Source organism: Sorex fumeus, unplaced genomic scaffold, assembly GCF_029834395.1.
Source record: "Sorex fumeus unplaced genomic scaffold, SorFum_2.1 ptg000098l, whole genome shotgun sequence".
Classification (NCBI taxonomy): domain Eukaryota; kingdom Metazoa; phylum Chordata; class Mammalia; order Eulipotyphla; family Soricidae; genus Sorex; species Sorex fumeus.
Genome location: NW_026606155.1, coordinates 23,240,123 through 23,257,500, shown reverse-complemented (window position 1 = coordinate 23,257,500; position 17,378 = coordinate 23,240,123). Strand labels below are relative to the sequence as shown.

The window sequence follows — 17,378 nt, the reverse complement described above, 5'->3', positions numbered from 1 at the left end:
GAGCGATCTCTAAGTGTAGAGCCAGGAATAAGCCCTGAGCACTGCCAGGAGTGGCCCAAAAACAAAACACGAATCCTGCAGCCTGAAACCCTGAGAACCATTGCTCTCCAGCCTTGCTATCTGAAGGGGGAGAATTTGGGGAGCAGAACCCTGCAGCACAGACCCCCCAAAGCTTGTTCACTGGGCAGAATCTCTGTCCCCCATCCTCAGAGCTGCCACAGCAATGAGTTTGCACTTTAACAAGATCACCAGGTGCTTCATATGCACGTTCAAGTTGGAGAAGCCCCCGCAGCACATCAATATTTGCTGATTGACGGGTGGCTTGATTGATAATCCTCACGTGGATGACTCACGGGAAAATCATGAATTTTAAAGAGCTTTGATTTCTTGGGCTAAAGTTACCATGGACACAAGAATTAATTGTTGAGTGAATTCCCCTCACCCCTCTGGGAATCTCCATTGTCCAAAGTCCAGGCGTCTGTTCCCTTGGTATCCACCCTAAAAATCCATAGTCCTCATTAAACACTCAAAAGTAACTGTGGACCAGCATCCCCACTGACTGATGAAGAAATGGAGGCCCGGGGTAGAGCGTTTGCCTTGCACACAGTTGACTCAGGTTCTGACTCCAGCATCCTCTATGGTCCCCCTGCCCCCATCCCGCCCCCACCAAGCACTGCCAGGAATAATTCCTGAGCACAGAGCTAGGAGTACCCCTAAGCACCCCTGGGTGTGGCCCCAAAACAAAAACAAACAAAAAGAGTTCCTGAGAATTCCTTTATCTTTTGGTCAAGGTCACACAGTTTCCAGAATCCACTCTGTCTAGTGTGTGGTAGGCTGGGATTTGGATTCAAGGTTCCAACAAGGCAGCAAGTGTCTGTCATTGCCATCTCAGTCCTGTTTCCTCAGTTAGCCCACCCTAACAGAGACATTATGGGCTCAGGGTGTTTGTTAGGGGGTTTGTGTTTGGGGGAATGGGGAAGGACTCTGGATACCTGCATTTTCGACAAGCCCCAGGAGAAACCAATGCTGCAGCTGGGATCTCACCTTGAGGTACAAGACCTTAAATGCCCTCCACTGCACCCACAAAAAGGGGTGGCGCGGAGGGGCAAGGAATGAAGGAAGGGACAGGCCTTGCCTGCAGTCAACTCTGGTTTGCTTTCTGGCACCACTTGCCCTCCGAAGCACCGCCAGGTGTAGCTAGAATGGCCCAGGTGACCCCTGGCAGCTCAGGGACTCAGAATACATCATCTCTCAGTCCTTGTATTGAACCAATTAGCAGATAATTTCTGGGAGTGACCCTCAGGTCTCCTGAGTACCACTCAGAAGACCACCCCCTAGAAAAAAAGAAGAAAGAAACGGGAGAAATAGTCAAAACAATCAGCCTCAGCTCAAATGCTGGCTTTCCAGGCATCCAAGATGTCACTGTCACTGTCCTCCCGTTGTTCATCGATTTTCTCGAGCGGGCCCAGTAACGTCTCCATCGAGACTTGGTTTGGCATATCGAATACATCTCGGGTGGCTTGCCAGGCTCTGCCGTGCGGGCGAGATACTCTCGGTAGCTTGCCGGGTTCTCCGAGAGGGGCAGAGGAATCGAACTCGGGTCGGCCATGTTGGCTGCGTGCAAGGCAAACGCCCTACCGCTGTGCTATCGCTAGAACACGCCTGATCTTGTCTGATCTCGGAAGCTAAGCAGGGTCCGGCCTGGTTAGGCATCCAAGATAAGTGCTTTAATCTCTGTATACTCCTCTCCTTTCTTCTCCCCTCTCTCTCTCTCTCTCTCTCTCTCTCTCTCTCTCTCTCTCTCTCTCTCTCTCTCTCTCTCTCTCCTCTTTCTCCCTCCATTCCTCCTCTGAAGGGAGGCTGAAATGAGGATGTGGATGAAACAGCTTTCACTCACACACAACACCTCAGGGCTTACTCCTGGCTCTGTGCTCAGGGATCACTTTGGACAGGTTTGAGGAACCAAATGGGGTGCTGGAAATTGAACCTGGATTGACCACATGCAAGCACTGTACCCCCTGTACTATCCTTCTGCCCAGACTTTGCTTTCTTGTTCCAGCATCCAGTCATTCATTGAACAAAGCAGTCATTGGCTACAGGCTGCCACCAAGCTGGGTCTGAGCTCAAATTCTAACTACTTCTTTACTAAGGCGAAGTATACCTCAAGCAAGGTACTAAACCTCTCTGGGAGTAATAATACCAACTTATTAGAATTAAGGAAGTAGTAACAGGGTCAGGGAGATGACTCAGAGGACTGGGTTTTACCCCTGGAACCATTTGGTCTCACAAAGCTCTATCCCTTGAGTCAGGAGTAACCCCAAACCAGGAAAAAAAAATTAATGAAAGAAAAAAAGTAATGATGACCACCAGAAATCTAATGGGAGCCATACAAGCCATCTAAAATTTCCAGTAGTGGGGCTAGAGACATAGTACAGCAGGTAAGACACTTGTCTTGCATGAGTCCAACCTGGGTTCAATTCCCTGCATTCCATATTGTACTCTGAGCCCCACCAGGAATGAATCTTAAGTGCAGAGTCAGGAGTAACCCTTGAGCATTACCAGGTATCACTCAAAAAACAAAACAAAACAAAAAATTAATTTAAATAGTTTCCAATAGCCACATTTTTTTAACTTAAAAGTGAAACAGACACAATTAATTTTAATAAAATATTTCATCTTGTCTTGTACGTGGCCAGCCTGGATAGGTTCCCCAGCACTTCATATGATCCCCCAAGCTCTGACAGAAGTGATCCCTCAGTACAGAGTCAGGAGTAAGCTCTGAGCACTACCCAAAAACAAAAAAAAATTTTTTTCATTTAATCCAAAGTGGCATCATTTTAATGTGAATCAATGTGTAAAGAAAATATTAACAAGCAGCTCTGTGTTTTTTAATATAGCCTTTGAAATTTGATGCATATTTTGCACTTTCAGCACATTTCAAGGTGGAACAACAATATTTCAAGCCATGCATATCCCAGGTGACCAGAGCTTGTTGTCATGGACCGTGAAGAGTAGAGGACACAGCACAAGGCCACCACACAGGAATCAGCCTCCCCGTGGCAGTCTTTATTGCAAAGAGCCCCATTGCGCTGTCCAGTGGACAGCAGATACGGATCTAAGTGATTGGTATCCTTCCAAAGAATTGAAATGAGAATGTCTCACTCTGACAGGTCTTCCAATCCTGGGATGAGAAGTTCTACAAGGTCTTCACCAAATAAACACTCTTCAAGCCTGTGAGTTCAGCTGTCTGGATTCAAGTAAGGTGTGGGGGTGAAAACGGGACCATGTCTACAATCTATGGAGTAAATTTGAATGGGACAGAGGAAAAGGACGCACACACCCCACCAGCAAGCCTGAAGTCACCCAGTTCTAAGAGTCCACAAAAGGCTCCATTTCTTGCTCTACAGCGCCCTGGAATGATGAAATTGGATGCTTGTGATTTTGTAACCTCCCCCCTACCCACCACCATGAAGTCATGGGTCTTGGTAAGTTCCTCTCTGGCCACTAACATGTTGAGGTGAGAATGTGAGAATGTAAAGGGGAACTTCATAAGGAGACATGCAGTGGGCACACCCCAGCCCACTGATCAATGTTACACACACACACACACACACACACACACACACACACACACACACACACACGAACAGCTCCCTCCTAGGCTAACTCAGAAAGGACTCACACACCCCACCAAGAAATAATGGGACACATTCCAATATCCTGAAGCAAATCAAGTTTCTAACCAAACCATGGGTTTCCAGAGGAATATGTTAAATAGTAGCAAACCTAGAATGAGAAGTTCTACAAGTTTTTCAATAAATAAACAGCAAGGAGGGCAGGGGAGTGGAGAATGTGTGTCTTAGGGTATAGCAAGGAAGAGTTGTGTGGGAGAATAAAAATAGCCTGTAGCACTGTCCTCCCATTGTTCATCGATTTGCTCGAGCGGGCCCAGTAATGTCTCCATTGTGAGACTTGTTGTTACTGTGTTTGGCATATGCTATGCTAGCGGGTAGGGCGTTTGCCTTGCACACAGCCAACATAGCTGACCCGAGTTTGATTCCTCTGCCCCTCTCGGAGAGCTGGGCAATCTGCTGAGAGTAACTCACCCGCATGGCAAAGCCTGGCAAGCTACCCGTGACGTATTCGATATGCCAAACACAGTAACAACAAAGTCTCACAATGGAGACGTTACTGGGCCCGCTCGAGAAAAAGTAACCTAAGTTTCTAAAATAACTAAAAAGGGGGGTGGAGGAGAGGGATAAAAAAGAGGTTAAGGTTTACCCTGGTTCCATCCCTGGCACCTTATATGGTCCTGCAAGCACTGCAGGAGTGATCCTTAAGTGCAGAGCCAGGAGTGAGCCATGAGCACCACCATGTGTACCCAAATACACACACACACACACACACACACACTGAAAAGAAATTTTTGTGAAGGCCAGGAGAAAATGATCAGAGAAAATGGCAAAGTAGCTACTAAAATAGTAATTTATTTGCTTAAGGGTGGGGTTCTTTGTTGTTGTTGTTAATTTGTTTTGTTTTGGGACCACATCTGGAATGGCTTAGGATTTACTGGATCACTTCTGACAGGACTCAGGGGATTATCTATGGTGCCAGAGATTGAACCCAAGTCAGCCACCTTGCAAGGTGAGTGCCCTGCCCTGTGCATTATTTCTCCAGCCCTAGAATAGTTGTTTTATTAGACTCAACCATGATTGCTGTTGGAGATACTTACCTTAATGGTATGTGAAGGTCAAATGATAAAATGTCTTGAGTTTATTCTCAAAAAATTACACACACACACACACACACACACACACACACACCAAAAAGCAGCGGTAAAGAACAGACCACAGGAGTGATGGTAACTGTAGCACTAGATGACATCTATGTGAGCTGTACCATGTCATGTCAGAGACCATCTGGGTACAATGGGAAGCTCCCTCTCAGCAAGGACAGTGCCAGCCCACTTGCTCTGGCCACCTAGAAACCCACTCTGTTAACTTCTGGGGCCAGCCTGGAAATCTACATTTGGAGCTACTCTCTTGCTGATTCTGGTGGATACGAGGCTCCGGTGCTACAGGAAGAGACAGGCTTGCCTAGTGACCCACTGCGCCCCCCCAACCTGGTGTGCCAAAACTCACCTTTTACCCAGAGCCAAAGGCAGCAGGAGGGCCTAGGTGTGCTCATTCTCTGGGCGAAAGGCAGTAGCTTACAGAGCAGTCTCTTCCTGCCCACGGAGAGTCAGATGCTCAGCAGTGCCCTGATGTGACCAGGGATGCCCCTTTGGACCTTAACCTGAGGCTTTGGAGGCCCTACCTGATTGCCCACCAGCACCCCTGCCTCGGTCCTGCCCCTCTAATGCTTCTCTCCTTTCACCATGCATATCTCCACCACACTCCACGGGCTTCTAGTCTTTTCTTGCCATTCCCAGGCCTGCAAGCTTCCAAGACCTATGGGAAATCTGCTAGGGAGCCAGGATCCATTCCCTGTCCACTCCCCCACCCCACTTTCTCAACCAGCTCCAGCTCTAATGCCAGGGGGGAGTAAGCGCAGAGTGAGTCTTCTGACCTCTGGGGCCAGGGCAGGACAAGGTTCCTTTACTGGATTATGGGGAATAGGGACCATAGTCACACTTTTTGCTCTCATACCCCACTCCTAACCCATAGAACACTTTAACCACTTCTCCCCCACTTTCCTGCTCTAAACTCTTACCAACTGTCACCTGCAATTAGAGTTCTTGTGGAATTTTCTTTTCTCACTTTAGGCTATGCCAAAAGCTCCCTAGAACCTGTGGCTTGAAACCAGGTATAACAGAAAGCTCAAATGGCACCATTTCCTGCAAAGCCAACTCAGGTTGTTCTCTCTTCAACAAGGTTCTAATGAAATGACTGCAGAAAAACGGGGGCCAAACCTTCTCTCTAGCTGTAATGGGACTCTGAATGGGGCCAAGTGTTTTCTTGGACTTTTTTTTAAATTTTATTGAATCACCATGAGATAGTTACAAGCTTTCATGTTTGGGTTACAATTACACAATGATCAAACACCCATCCCTCCATCAGTGCACATTCCCCACCACCAATATCCCCAGTATGTCCCTCCTTTCCCACCCTCCCCTACCTCCATAGCAGACAATATTCCCCATACTCTCTCTCCATACTTGGGCATTATAGTTTGCAATACAGACACTGAGAGGTTATCATGTTTGGCCCTTTATCTACTTTCAATACACATCTCCCATCCCGACCAGTTCCTCAAGCCATCTTTTGTTTTTTTAATGTTTATTAGTGAAACACCATGAGGTACAGTTGTATACTTACAGTTTTTTGTTCTTGGGTTTCAGTTATACAATGATCGAGTACCCATCCCTCCACTAGTGCCCATTCTCCACTACCAGTGATCCCTCCCACCCACCCCCATCTCCCCCCCATCCCCCCCTCCGCCTCTGTGTCAGGGCATTCCCTTTTGTTTTCTCTCTCCTTTTGGGTGCTGTGGTTTGAAGAAGAGGCATTGAGTGGCAATCATATTCAGTCTATAGTCTACTTTCAGCATGCATTTCCCATCCTTGGAGGATCCTCCCAACACCCTTTACTTGGTGCTCCCTTCTCTATCTGAGCTGCCTTTTCCCTTAGCATGTGTGGCTGGCCTCCAAGCCATGGAGTAAACCTCCTGGTACTTATCTCGGCTATTCTTGGGTGTCAGTCTCCTATTTTGTTACTTTATGTTCCCCAGATCAATGCAATCTTTCTATGTCTGTCCCTCTCTTTCTGACTCATTTCACTTAGCATGATTTCAAGCCATCATTTTTTTAGTGATCCCTTCTCTATTCCAACTGCCTTCTCCCCTTTGCTCATGAGGCAGGCTTCCAGCCTGACCTTAACCAACCTGATCTCTTCCCTCCCTCCCAGAACTCCCAACCCCCAGACCTCCAAGTCAGTCTTACCCGTCCTCTGGTCCTATTCTTTCTCTTGGGAATATCTTCTTCTAAATCCTCTTCTTCGTTTCCTTCCTCAACATTTTCATCATTTTCCAAAACCCTCTGAAAGGAGAAAATAAACAGAAGAGTTGAGAGATCAAATACGAAGGTGAGACGCATGGGGGCGGAGTGGGGGGTGGAGGGAGGGTATTGCTCTTGACTGAAGTAAAGATGCTTAGAGAGCAGTCCTGGAAACCTGCCAGATGGTGCTCTCATGGGGTTAGAGCCCTCTCAAATCGGGGCCCCTTCCTGCCTGGCCTTCCCACTCCAATCACCTTTACTTTTTTTTATTCTTTTTTGCTTTTTGGGTCACACCGGCGATGCACAGGGGTTACTCCTGGCTCTGCACTCAGGAATTACTTCTAATGGTTCTCGGGGGACCATATGGGATGCTGGGAATCGAAGCCGGGTTGGCCACATGCAAGACAAACTCTCTACCTGCTGTGTTATTGCTCCAGCCCACCTTTACTTTTATATCCTTTATTTTTAATTCTTTTTCTTTTTGTTTCTGTTTCTGTTTTTGTGCCACACCTAGCGATACTCAGAACTTTCTCCTGGATTTTCACCCAGAGATTACTCCTGGAGGTGCTCGGGGGACCATATGGGATGCCAGGAATTGAACCCTGGTCCTCAACCTCACAAGGCCAACTACAGGGCAAGCACTCTAATAGCTGGACTCTCTCCCCGGCCCTACCATGACCTTTTCAACTAGCTTCCTGCTGTCTCCCCCACCCCACAAAAAATTTCTTTTAATAGAGACCCCTCTGAAAAAAAAAAGAGAGACCCCTCTGGGAGCCCCGGGCAGAACTTGGAAGAGTGAATACCAGCTTTGCAGGTCTCAGGCCACATGCTCGCCTCACAGTCTCAGCTGGCCTGTCTTTGGGATTCCCCACATCCCTACAATGGGTGCCATCTGCAGCACACAGCACCCAAGGGTGCAAGCACCAAGAGTGAGCACACTGCAACCGAGCGTGTGGGAACCTCTGATCCCTACAACCACCACAATGAGAAGGCAGAAACTCAGACCAAACATTTAATCAAACTATTTTTTTTTAATTCTTAAAAAAAGAAAAGATACCTTGCCAAGGGTACTTTTCTATATGGTCTCCATCTTTTCAAGATGTCCTGTACTACTTATTTTTCTTCACTATGATTTTCCTTTTATTTCTAAAGAGCCACTTCAGTTGTACAAAAATATATTTCTCCTTTCCCTGCCTTCCTGGAACCTTGCCCTGTTTGATGAAAACAAGCAACTTCCTGTTCGTGTCCCCAGAATTTGACATTAATGTGTTGTTCATAATCACACCTTGTTATTTTTTTAAAAAATGGATTTTCATTACAGCACTTTCCTTGCAATGAAGTTTAAAGATCATGAATTTCATTATCTCTCTTCCTCGGTCCTGTGTCTAAACTATAGCTGAAAATCCAGTTTTCATTTTGCAGGTGAATAAACTGCGGCTGAACATAGTTTTATAGGGCTGGGAGCCAGCTCAGAGGGCTGGAGCATAGTCTTTCCATGAGGAGTCCCCAAGTTCAATCCACAGCTGTGTGGTCCCCCAGTGCCACCGGGTACAGTCCTAGAGGCTCTCACCCTGGCCCAGAGCACTGAACCATCCAGCCATCTCCAATGGCCAAGGACTTCCAAGAGTGGCCCACTAGAACCTCTGAGAATTTCTTGGGAGCTTCCTCCCTCCTCAAATAAAACAGATTTGAATGCTCAAAAGCTAACCTTACCAAAGCCAAGGCAGATTGATCACTCAGGAAACCCTTCATTTCTCAGCTTCTGTGCTGAAGAAGCAGAGTGGCTGTCCCTTCCCATACCAGCCTGGGCACATCATGCTCTTCGGGGGTGCAGAAAGTTGGGTGTGTGTCTCAGACTTAAGGGCAGGTGGTGGCAGGCGAGGCCCCAACCCCACAGAGAGGGCTCAGTGGGGGCTAAGCATGCAGGAACCATGTCAGGGGCCCCGGGGGGTTCATTAGGAGGCTCATGCCGTGACCCTAACCAAGCCATCACTGCTTCATGCCTCTGTGCCCCTCAGGAGAGCAGAAAGTTACTCATGCCATCAGCCAGCATCTGTCCAGCGAAGCAAACTAGCACAAAGGGGCCACAGTTCTGGCTTCCAAAAGCTTCACAGTGGGGCAGAAGGGATCCCTGTTCCATCCCCAACACAACCACAGAACAACGACTGCCACAAGGCAGCGAGAGTCAGGTCAGGCTGAATGATGCCTAGGATGTTGGCAGTGACGCTCACGGTTCTGGGGATTGGGGAAAGATGCTCTGGGGAAGAGTCCTAAGGACCCTGCGGGGTAGATCAGAAGCACAAGGACTGGCTGAGTCTAGAGAGGTGGGCAGGGAAGGGTCCCAGAAAAGGGAACCACATGAGCAGACTCCCTGAGGCAGGGCAAAAAGAGGCTGATGGGGAGCAGAAAGAGACCGGATACCAGGAAAGAGAGACATTGGACAGGCATGAAAGATGGGCCTGTGCGTGAGATGGGGTGACAGGCACACATGAGAAGCCCAGTAGGCGGCTCAAGTTGCATTGGTGTCCAGCACCGCCATGGCCTCCAAGATAGCACCCTGGGCCCTCAGAGCAGGAGAAAGATTTTTTGGGGTTTTTTTTCTGTTTGTTTGTTTTTCTTTTGGGGGCACACCTGGTGATGCACAGGGTTTACTTCTGGCTTTGCACTCAGGAATTACTCCTGGCGGTGCTTAGGGGACCATATGGAACGCTGGGAATGGAACCGGGGTTGGCCACATGCAAAGCAAATGCCCTACCCGCTGCGCTATCACTCCAGCCCCCTGGATAAAGTTTTTAAGGTCTCCCCATCCACTTCTCTGAGGGTCCTGTTCCAATTTCCCTAGGGGTCAGGAGCCCCCATCACCCACAATCACTAGCGCTCCCAGAGACCTCAGATCAGGCGCAGGCCGGCCTGCAGCTCAAGTGTGGAGCATGCGCTCTGAGTCCACCTCCAGCTCACACGCTCCCCTCCCCCCCAACAGCACCGGGGGTGGCCCTGGTAGCTCCTGAGCACTGCTGGTTCTGGTTCCGGTGGCTCCAACACTGTCAGGCACATTGCTCCGTGGCTTCTCCATCTGGCCTTGCGGATAGCCACAGGGGTCTGGACCAAGCTCGGCGACCTAACAGAGACGTGGCAGTGCCAGCTGGACATGACCCGGGGCCTGCGGCTCGGGGATAGGGCCCTGGGCCAGGGCAAACCTCCTGCATCCCGCTTCCTGCAGTGTGGGTGGGCAGAGCAGAGACCTTCAAGGAGAGCGGCCCGCGGCGAGCAGCTGCCGGACACAGACACGGGATGTTCTGCCACCGTGGTTGCTGCTCACCCCGTCCGCTTGCAGACTTTGTATGAAGTCACTTAATCATGCTAAGTTCCAAGTTGCTCGAATGTGAAGGTCATTGCCTCCGGCAGCTCAGTGCCACTCGTACTTCACACTTACCTATTAGGGAAGTATTTATTAGCTGCGGGTAGAGTTGAGTTGGGAGGGCGAGATGGGTGGCAGGGGCTGAGCTAGTCCCTGGATGGAGAGACCGCCTGGCCTCAGGGCCCACTCTCTTTCTAGGGCTTCTCTAGGTCCCTAGAACCTGTGCTCAGTACCCCAGGCTCAGTGCCCCTCCTCAACCTCACCATGTGTCTGCAGGTCCTGCAGTGTGACCCTCATCCCCCAAAACCCATCTCTCCCACACCCCAGAAGGAGATTCAGGTTCCTTCTCCACAAAGCTCATATTTGGGGCTCAGGAAGGAGAGGGAACATCCTGTCTCAGGAACGGAGGGGTATCCCGCTACAAACACAACGACTCCCCTCCTCTTAACACACCCGCTACGCCCGTCCAAGGACATCACTGGAAAATAAACACGTTTTAAAATAACTTTTCTCCCTGTTCCTCTAAACAGTCTTTACAGTGTTGATAACAATGGTTTGTGGCTGTGTCAGGAGAGAGAGAGAGAGAGAGAGAGAGAGAGAGAGAGAGAGAGAGAGATGCCTTTTTAAAGATTCCATTCTCTCTGGCCTGGAACATAGGGAAAATCTCCTATCTGACATCCCTTTCTCCACGGCCACTCCCGCATGCAAGGCCAGATGGAGAAGGACACAGGCAGCAGAGGGCCACTCCAGGGTGCCTGCTCAGCCATAGTCACAGAGCCCGCAAGGCATCAGGTACTGGATACCTTGGGCCGTGCGATCAAGCAAGACCCGATGCTAAGGAGTTTAATGTGCAACTAGAATAAAAGAGAATTAGACAGACAATGACATCGTCCAGTGGCATGTTTCTCAGTGCCTTAGAAGGGGAAAGAGCGCTCAGCAAAGAGGAGACAGAGTTGGGGATTAGGGGTCCGAGTGGTGTAGGAATTCCAGGTCAGAGGATCTTCAGGACAAAGGAAAAAAGATGAAGAAGCTATTGAAGGAGGTGAGCATCCGGAAGAAGTCTGCTGGGGTCTTGGTGCAGTGAGGACAGAGGGAGCCCTGAGGCAGAAAGAACAGAACCCAGGAAGGCTGTGATCCCACTGAGATCCTAGTGGCCCCCTGCAGGCCAGGAGCAGGGAGAGAGTGCTCCCAGGAACAGGGAGAGAGTGCTCCCCCAGAGAGCCACGGAGTCGGCGTGGCTGGGCTGGCAGAAGCAGCGGGGCTTGGTAGGAAGGGGCTCTGCTCTGAATTTCCCTTGAAGGCCCATTGGCAGGATTCCCCGATGAATCTGGGGGAGGAGAGAAAGGTAAGAGTGGGAGATGCCCTCAAGGGGTGTTCAAAAATTACAGGAGTTAAGGCACTTGCCTTGCAGAAGGTTGACCCTATTAAAAAAATTATTATTATTGGGGGAGGGGCAGTTGGAGGGCTGTGTGGGCCAGAGCCAAGGAGGCCTGTGACTGGGCTCTTGTGTGGGCCTGGGTGGGAGTGGGCTGGGGATAATTCCCTCCAAGAAAGCCCTCCCCCCTCTAGGCAGTTGGGGGGCAGTGGGGCGGGGAGGGGGTTGGTCACACCCAGCAATGCTCAGGGCTTACTCCTGGCTCTGTACTCAGAAATTACTCCTGCGGTGCTCAGGAGACCACATAGGATGCTGGAGATCGAACTTGGGTCAGCCATGTGCAAGGCAGACACCTTCCCCACTATACTACGGCTCTGGCTCCCTGACCCCATTTTAATCCCCAATATCGCATATGATTCCCCTGAGCCCCACCAGAGGTGCTCCTTGAGCACAGAACCAGGAGTAAGTCCTGAACATTGTTGGATATGGCCCCCCAAACAAAACAGTAGGGTTCTTTATTATTGCAGGAGGGACACAGACAAAACACATAAGCCATGCTGGGACAACAAGGATATCACAGGACTGGTCACCAAACTTGGGGAGGGCAAAGAAGGAGACCAGACCTGGGGATCAAGCCAACATCATCACTGAGCCCCAGCTTCATGCAGGACCCTGCCTGATACCCCCTCCACCCGGGCACCACATTGCCCTCCACAGCGGGGCCCCCACCTGTCAGAACTCACCAGCTACTGGCACTAATGAAGCAAACCCAAAGTGCACCAGTTCCTCAGGGAGCAGTTCTTGTCATACATAGTTCATATGGAAATATTAAACTGATTTAAAATATGTGAGGGCCAAAGAGAGTGCACAAGTGTTTAAGGAACTTGCTGGGCATATAGCTGACCCTAATTCAAATCGCTGGTACCATATATAGACCTCTGATAGTGCTGGGCATCACTCTTGCCCCCAAGACCCCCTTCAAAAACTAAATAATTTTTAAAGTGGTATGTGAACAGTGTAGTGTATATGTAGAATATAACAAAGATTTCATATAAGTTTGGTTTCACTTTAAGAATTTCTACTTCATTATTGCCATTTTTAGTATTTGTATTAATTAATATTATTACAATATTCTGTGCTGGCCATTGTATTCAACCCTTGGGGATTCAAGACTGATAGAGAAGCAGAGGTAGCAGCACCTCATTAAAATGCTGTGTGTAGGGCCAGAGAGATAATGCAGTGGGTAAGGCACTTGCATGTGCCTTGCATGTGCCCAACCCAGATTCAATCCTTGGTATCCCATAGGGTTCCCCTGTGTATGATCCCAGAGCACAGAGCCAGAAGCACAGACCCTTGACTATCACCGAGGCTCTCTCTCCACCCAGCCTCCCAAAAGTAAAAAATAAATAAAATCTGTGTGAAGTTTTGCTAGTGCTGGGGGAAAGCAGGGGATAGGACAGGGACTGTGGCATATGCCTAGTACGTGCCTCACCTGGTTCCCAGCACCACATGCCCACCCCCCACCTCAGCACCATCAAGTGTGGTCCCCGGAGCCTGGTTGGTTGAGAATCTCTGAGAGTAGCCTCTTGGTCCCCTGAACACCACTAGGGAGACTCCCGCAAAATACAGTGCTACGGATAGAAAGGGCAGCGAGGGGACAGGAGTCACCAGCCCTGTTGGAGGTGACACAAAACCAGCCTTGGAAAAGGGACAAGACAGAGAGACCAATGAACCATGCTGAGGAAAGGGCAGGGCTGAGGCGAGAGCAAGCATGGACTGGCCACTCCCGGGTAAGGTCTCTATCAGTTTTGCTTACCATAGTGTCCCGGGGTCTAGCACAGTGTCTGGCACATGGTTGGCTCAAAATAATACAGTGTGGAAAACCAGAGAGAGACCAATGGGCAGGAGCACAGGCTATGCCTGCAGGAACCCCAAGTTCAATCCTTGACATGGTATGGTCCCCCTGAGCACCCCAACCCCAAATCATGTGCACAGTTTTGAATGAATAAGCAGAGGGAATGAAGGAAGAGGAACAAAATTCAGGAAAACAACAGCTTCTCCTGGGGAATGAATTTCCCCAGGAAATTTCCCCCACATTGAATCCAAAAGGTATTTTCATGCTTCCCAGCACCGTGCCTGGAGGGAGGTGGGTGCGCATTCTGGAGGTGCCATCTCCCCCTTGCTGGCCGGAAGTACCTGAATTTCCTGGATGCTCTCCTCCTCCCTGGCATCCACCTTCTTCTCCACAGCCTCACCGCGGAGCAGCGCTTCCAGGGTGGTGCTTTCCGACGTGAGCCCATCCTTCTTCAGGGGCAGCTCCACTTCTGCAAAGCCAGGACAGAGAAGAGCAGGGTCAGACCTGGCCAGGTGGGAATCCAGCCCCTGGGGAGTGATCAGTGTGGGAGTGCTCCCTCCTGGAGGACAGGGGGCAGGAATCCTGTGAGGAGGTTGGGGGGGGGGGTAACCTCTCCATCTGCATTTTCACATTCCCACACAGAAGGTCCACTGTGAGCAGAGGCGGGAAGATATCAGGTTTGCGGGTGAGGGCAAGAGAAAGAGAAGATGAGGGATGGAGAATCACCCCCGAGCAGTAACAGTGGGGAGTCAGCACCCCAGCTCTTCCTGGAGGACAGAGGGAGCATTCAGAGGAAGCTGGGTGGGGCACCATAAACCCATCCTGGGTGCAAGTCCTAGGGAAGTTGATGATGCCTCAAGGGAGCCAAGGACACAGGGACACATAGCTCAGTTTCTCTCTCCTTCCTTTAGATCTCTTGCTTCACTCACCCAATGGCAGTCCCCACCAGAAGCTAGGATGGGGATCTTCTACCAGTGTCAGCTTCCTGGTCCAGAGCAGTGGAAAGAGAGACAGAGGTGGCTCTGCCCCCACTCACACAGAACCACCCCATCCCTCCACCAGAGACGGAAGTCAATGCCCAGGACAGAAGGAAGGAGGACTGCCTTTCAAATCACATCCAGAGGGGTCGGAGAGAGGGTAACAGGGGTAAAGTGATGCCTTGCATACAGTATCTCAGTTTCACCTCCGGAACCATACAGGGTTCCCCAAGCACCACCAAGAGTGACTCTGAACACAGAGCCAGGTGTTACCCGAAAATAAAAAATTTAAAATACAAAATTATGTTTCAGGGTGTCAATTTCCAGAAAAAGAAGATAGGAAGGGAAATAACATCTAAAGTCCCTTGAGAGACAGCATCATGGGAGTTTTCCTTAATTAAAAAAAAGGCGCATGGAGGAGGAGCCCCTCCACCATGAAACAAGGCCACCATAGGAACCCTCTGAAACATGAACAAAACCCTCATTCAGCAAACTCCCCCAAGCACCAGGAGGTGAACCAAATAAAGATGGAACATCCTTCTGCCTTGAGGGGTGGGAGGGAGGGGAGAGTCTACAGAGATTGGCATCACAGTCATTACAACCTGCTCTAGGCAAAAGGAACGCAGAGTAAAACAGAAAGAAAGGGGCCACAGCCTACTTCTTCAGAGAGTCGGAGAAGACCTGGGTGTTGAAGTTCGGAGTCAGCAAAAATGGGTCAGAGTCTGCCGCCATGAGTTTAGAGAGTGGAAGAAATCTGCTCCTACCCCAAATGACTCCCTACAAGGCAGAAAGGTCACTTGCATCTCCTCTAAGACAAAATCTGTGCCCTCATATTCGGCCTCAAAATAAGAGTGGGTAGGTGGCTGGAGTGATAGTACAGCAGGTTGGAAGTCTGCCTTACGGAGCCAGGTTCAATCCCTGTTATCCCATCGAGTCCCCCAAGCAGAAGTAATTCCTAAGTGCAGAGCCAGGAGTAACCCCTGAGCATTGCTGGGTGTGGCCCCCCAAAAAGAAAAACATAATAATAAAAATAATGAAGAGTGGGTTACCATCCCTCAGCGGACATGAACACACATTCTGAAGCTCTTTTCTAGAGTTCATCTTAGCCTTCTCCACACTAAATAAATCAGTTGGGGCCTGAGAGATAGTGCAGGGGGTTAAGACATTTGCTATGCATTCAGCTGACCCCAGTTTGATGCTCGGTACTACCTATAGAGTTCCCAGAGTACCTCCAGGTGGGATCTCTGAGCACAGAGCCAAGAGTAAGCCGGGAGCACAGTTGGGTGTAACTCCAAAACAAACGACTAAATTAATGAATCTCTATTCCAGAACTGACTGCATTTCAGAACTGGAAAAGAACTCGAAGATGATCTCAGTTTAAAAACAAATTACCAGAGAGGCTCAGAGAAGTTAACTTCACCAAAATCCACACAGCAGGCCGAGAATGTGCCCAATCATCTCTTGTAAGATCCTTTATAGTCGCAAAAAGAACCACACATGACATATTCTCACTCACAGTTAGTTAGCAGACCCAGGCCGCACCCCTGATGATCCCGGGTCTGTTTGTACTTACGCGTGCTTAGCACATAGCCCACATTCAAAATGCTATGGCTGCCAGCATTATGTAACCCTTCATTCCCACTGCCAAGCAAGAATAGTGCAATTATCCTCCCATTTCACAGATGGCAATGCTGAGGGTCATGGCAGTTTCTGAGTATATTCTAATGTACTTAACATCTTATAGCAAATAAAGGACCATGTCCAGTCTTCATTGCCAAGAACCCAAGTCTTACCAAAACCCAAGTCTAGGCTTTAGGGACCTCAGTCTGGCCCTTTGATCTTTTCCTGGGAAGAACTCCTTCAAAACTTTTGTGCATTTTCATCCCTTTTTCTAGACTCTCTCCCAAGTTTGAGCTGAGGCTATAGGCAGGTGTGTGCAATAATTCTGGTCTCAGCTCTCTATGTGTACCCCATGTAGGGTTTCCCCTCTCCTCCTCTGTATTGATATCAGAGAGAACTTTCCCATTGACTATAATCTCTCTTCACACCCCTCCTTCCCCCCGCCCCACAACACACACACACACACACACACACACACACACACACACACACACTCCTGTTCTTTCTTTCTCCCCTGCTCAGTACTCTCTATCCGGCTTTTCCCATAAAGCACCTGACTTGCTGCTCCGTTCCTAACCAGATGGGCACTATGGAAGAATCAAGAGAGGAAATAGAACCCGAATGGGAACCATAAAAGGAACATCTCCTGCATGTGGGGGATGCGGAGGGACCTCTAGTAGCACCACAACCCCACCTTTCATGGGGAAATTGGAGCACAGAAAGATAGAGACTGTCCCAGTGTTCTCTGCCCTGATTACCAAAATACTCATTTTAGGTAAGTTCTGCTCTCACACGGCCCTAGAGGACAAGCCTGGCCTTGCCCCATCTCAGTGGTGGGACCAGAGGGCGCTCTTTAGCCCCAGTCTCTCTTAGGTGTTAAATGGAGAAGGCCCCTGCCGTTGTTCATCGATTTGCTCGAGCGGGCCCAGTAACGTCTCCATTGGAGACTTTGTTGTTACTGTGTCTGGCATATCGAATACTCTCGGTAGCTTCCCCGGCTCTCCGAGAGGGGCGGAGGAATCGAACTCGGGTCGGCCATGTTGGCTGTGTGTAAGGCAAACGCCCTACCGCTGATCAGTAAATTTTTCCTTGTGTGGGTATGAGCAGTAAACAAAGGCATTACCTCCATCAGGAAACTCTGAAAAGATCCCCTTAACCTCCCCCCAAAAACTGATCTGAGAAAGAGTGGGGAAAGGAGA

The 17,378-nt window shown here is 49.5% G+C and overlaps 1 protein-coding gene across 4 annotated transcripts in view; it reads right to left on the bottom strand.

The window, feature by feature from the left end:
• DPF3 (double PHD fingers 3) overlaps positions 1-17,378 on the bottom strand; it is a 287,861-nt gene that overhangs the window by 111,062 nt on the left and 159,421 nt on the right. For all 4 annotated transcript variants that reach the window (XM_056133732.1, XM_056133734.1, XM_056133735.1 and 1 more), the window contains exons 4-5: positions 13,924-14,051; positions 6,941-7,036 (exon numbers count right to left, since the gene is read on the bottom strand). In XM_056133732.1, coding sequence (XP_055989707.1) covers positions 6,941-7,036; positions 13,924-14,051 — 224 coding nt within the window. The remainder of the gene's footprint in view (positions 1-6,940; positions 7,037-13,923; positions 14,052-17,378) is intronic.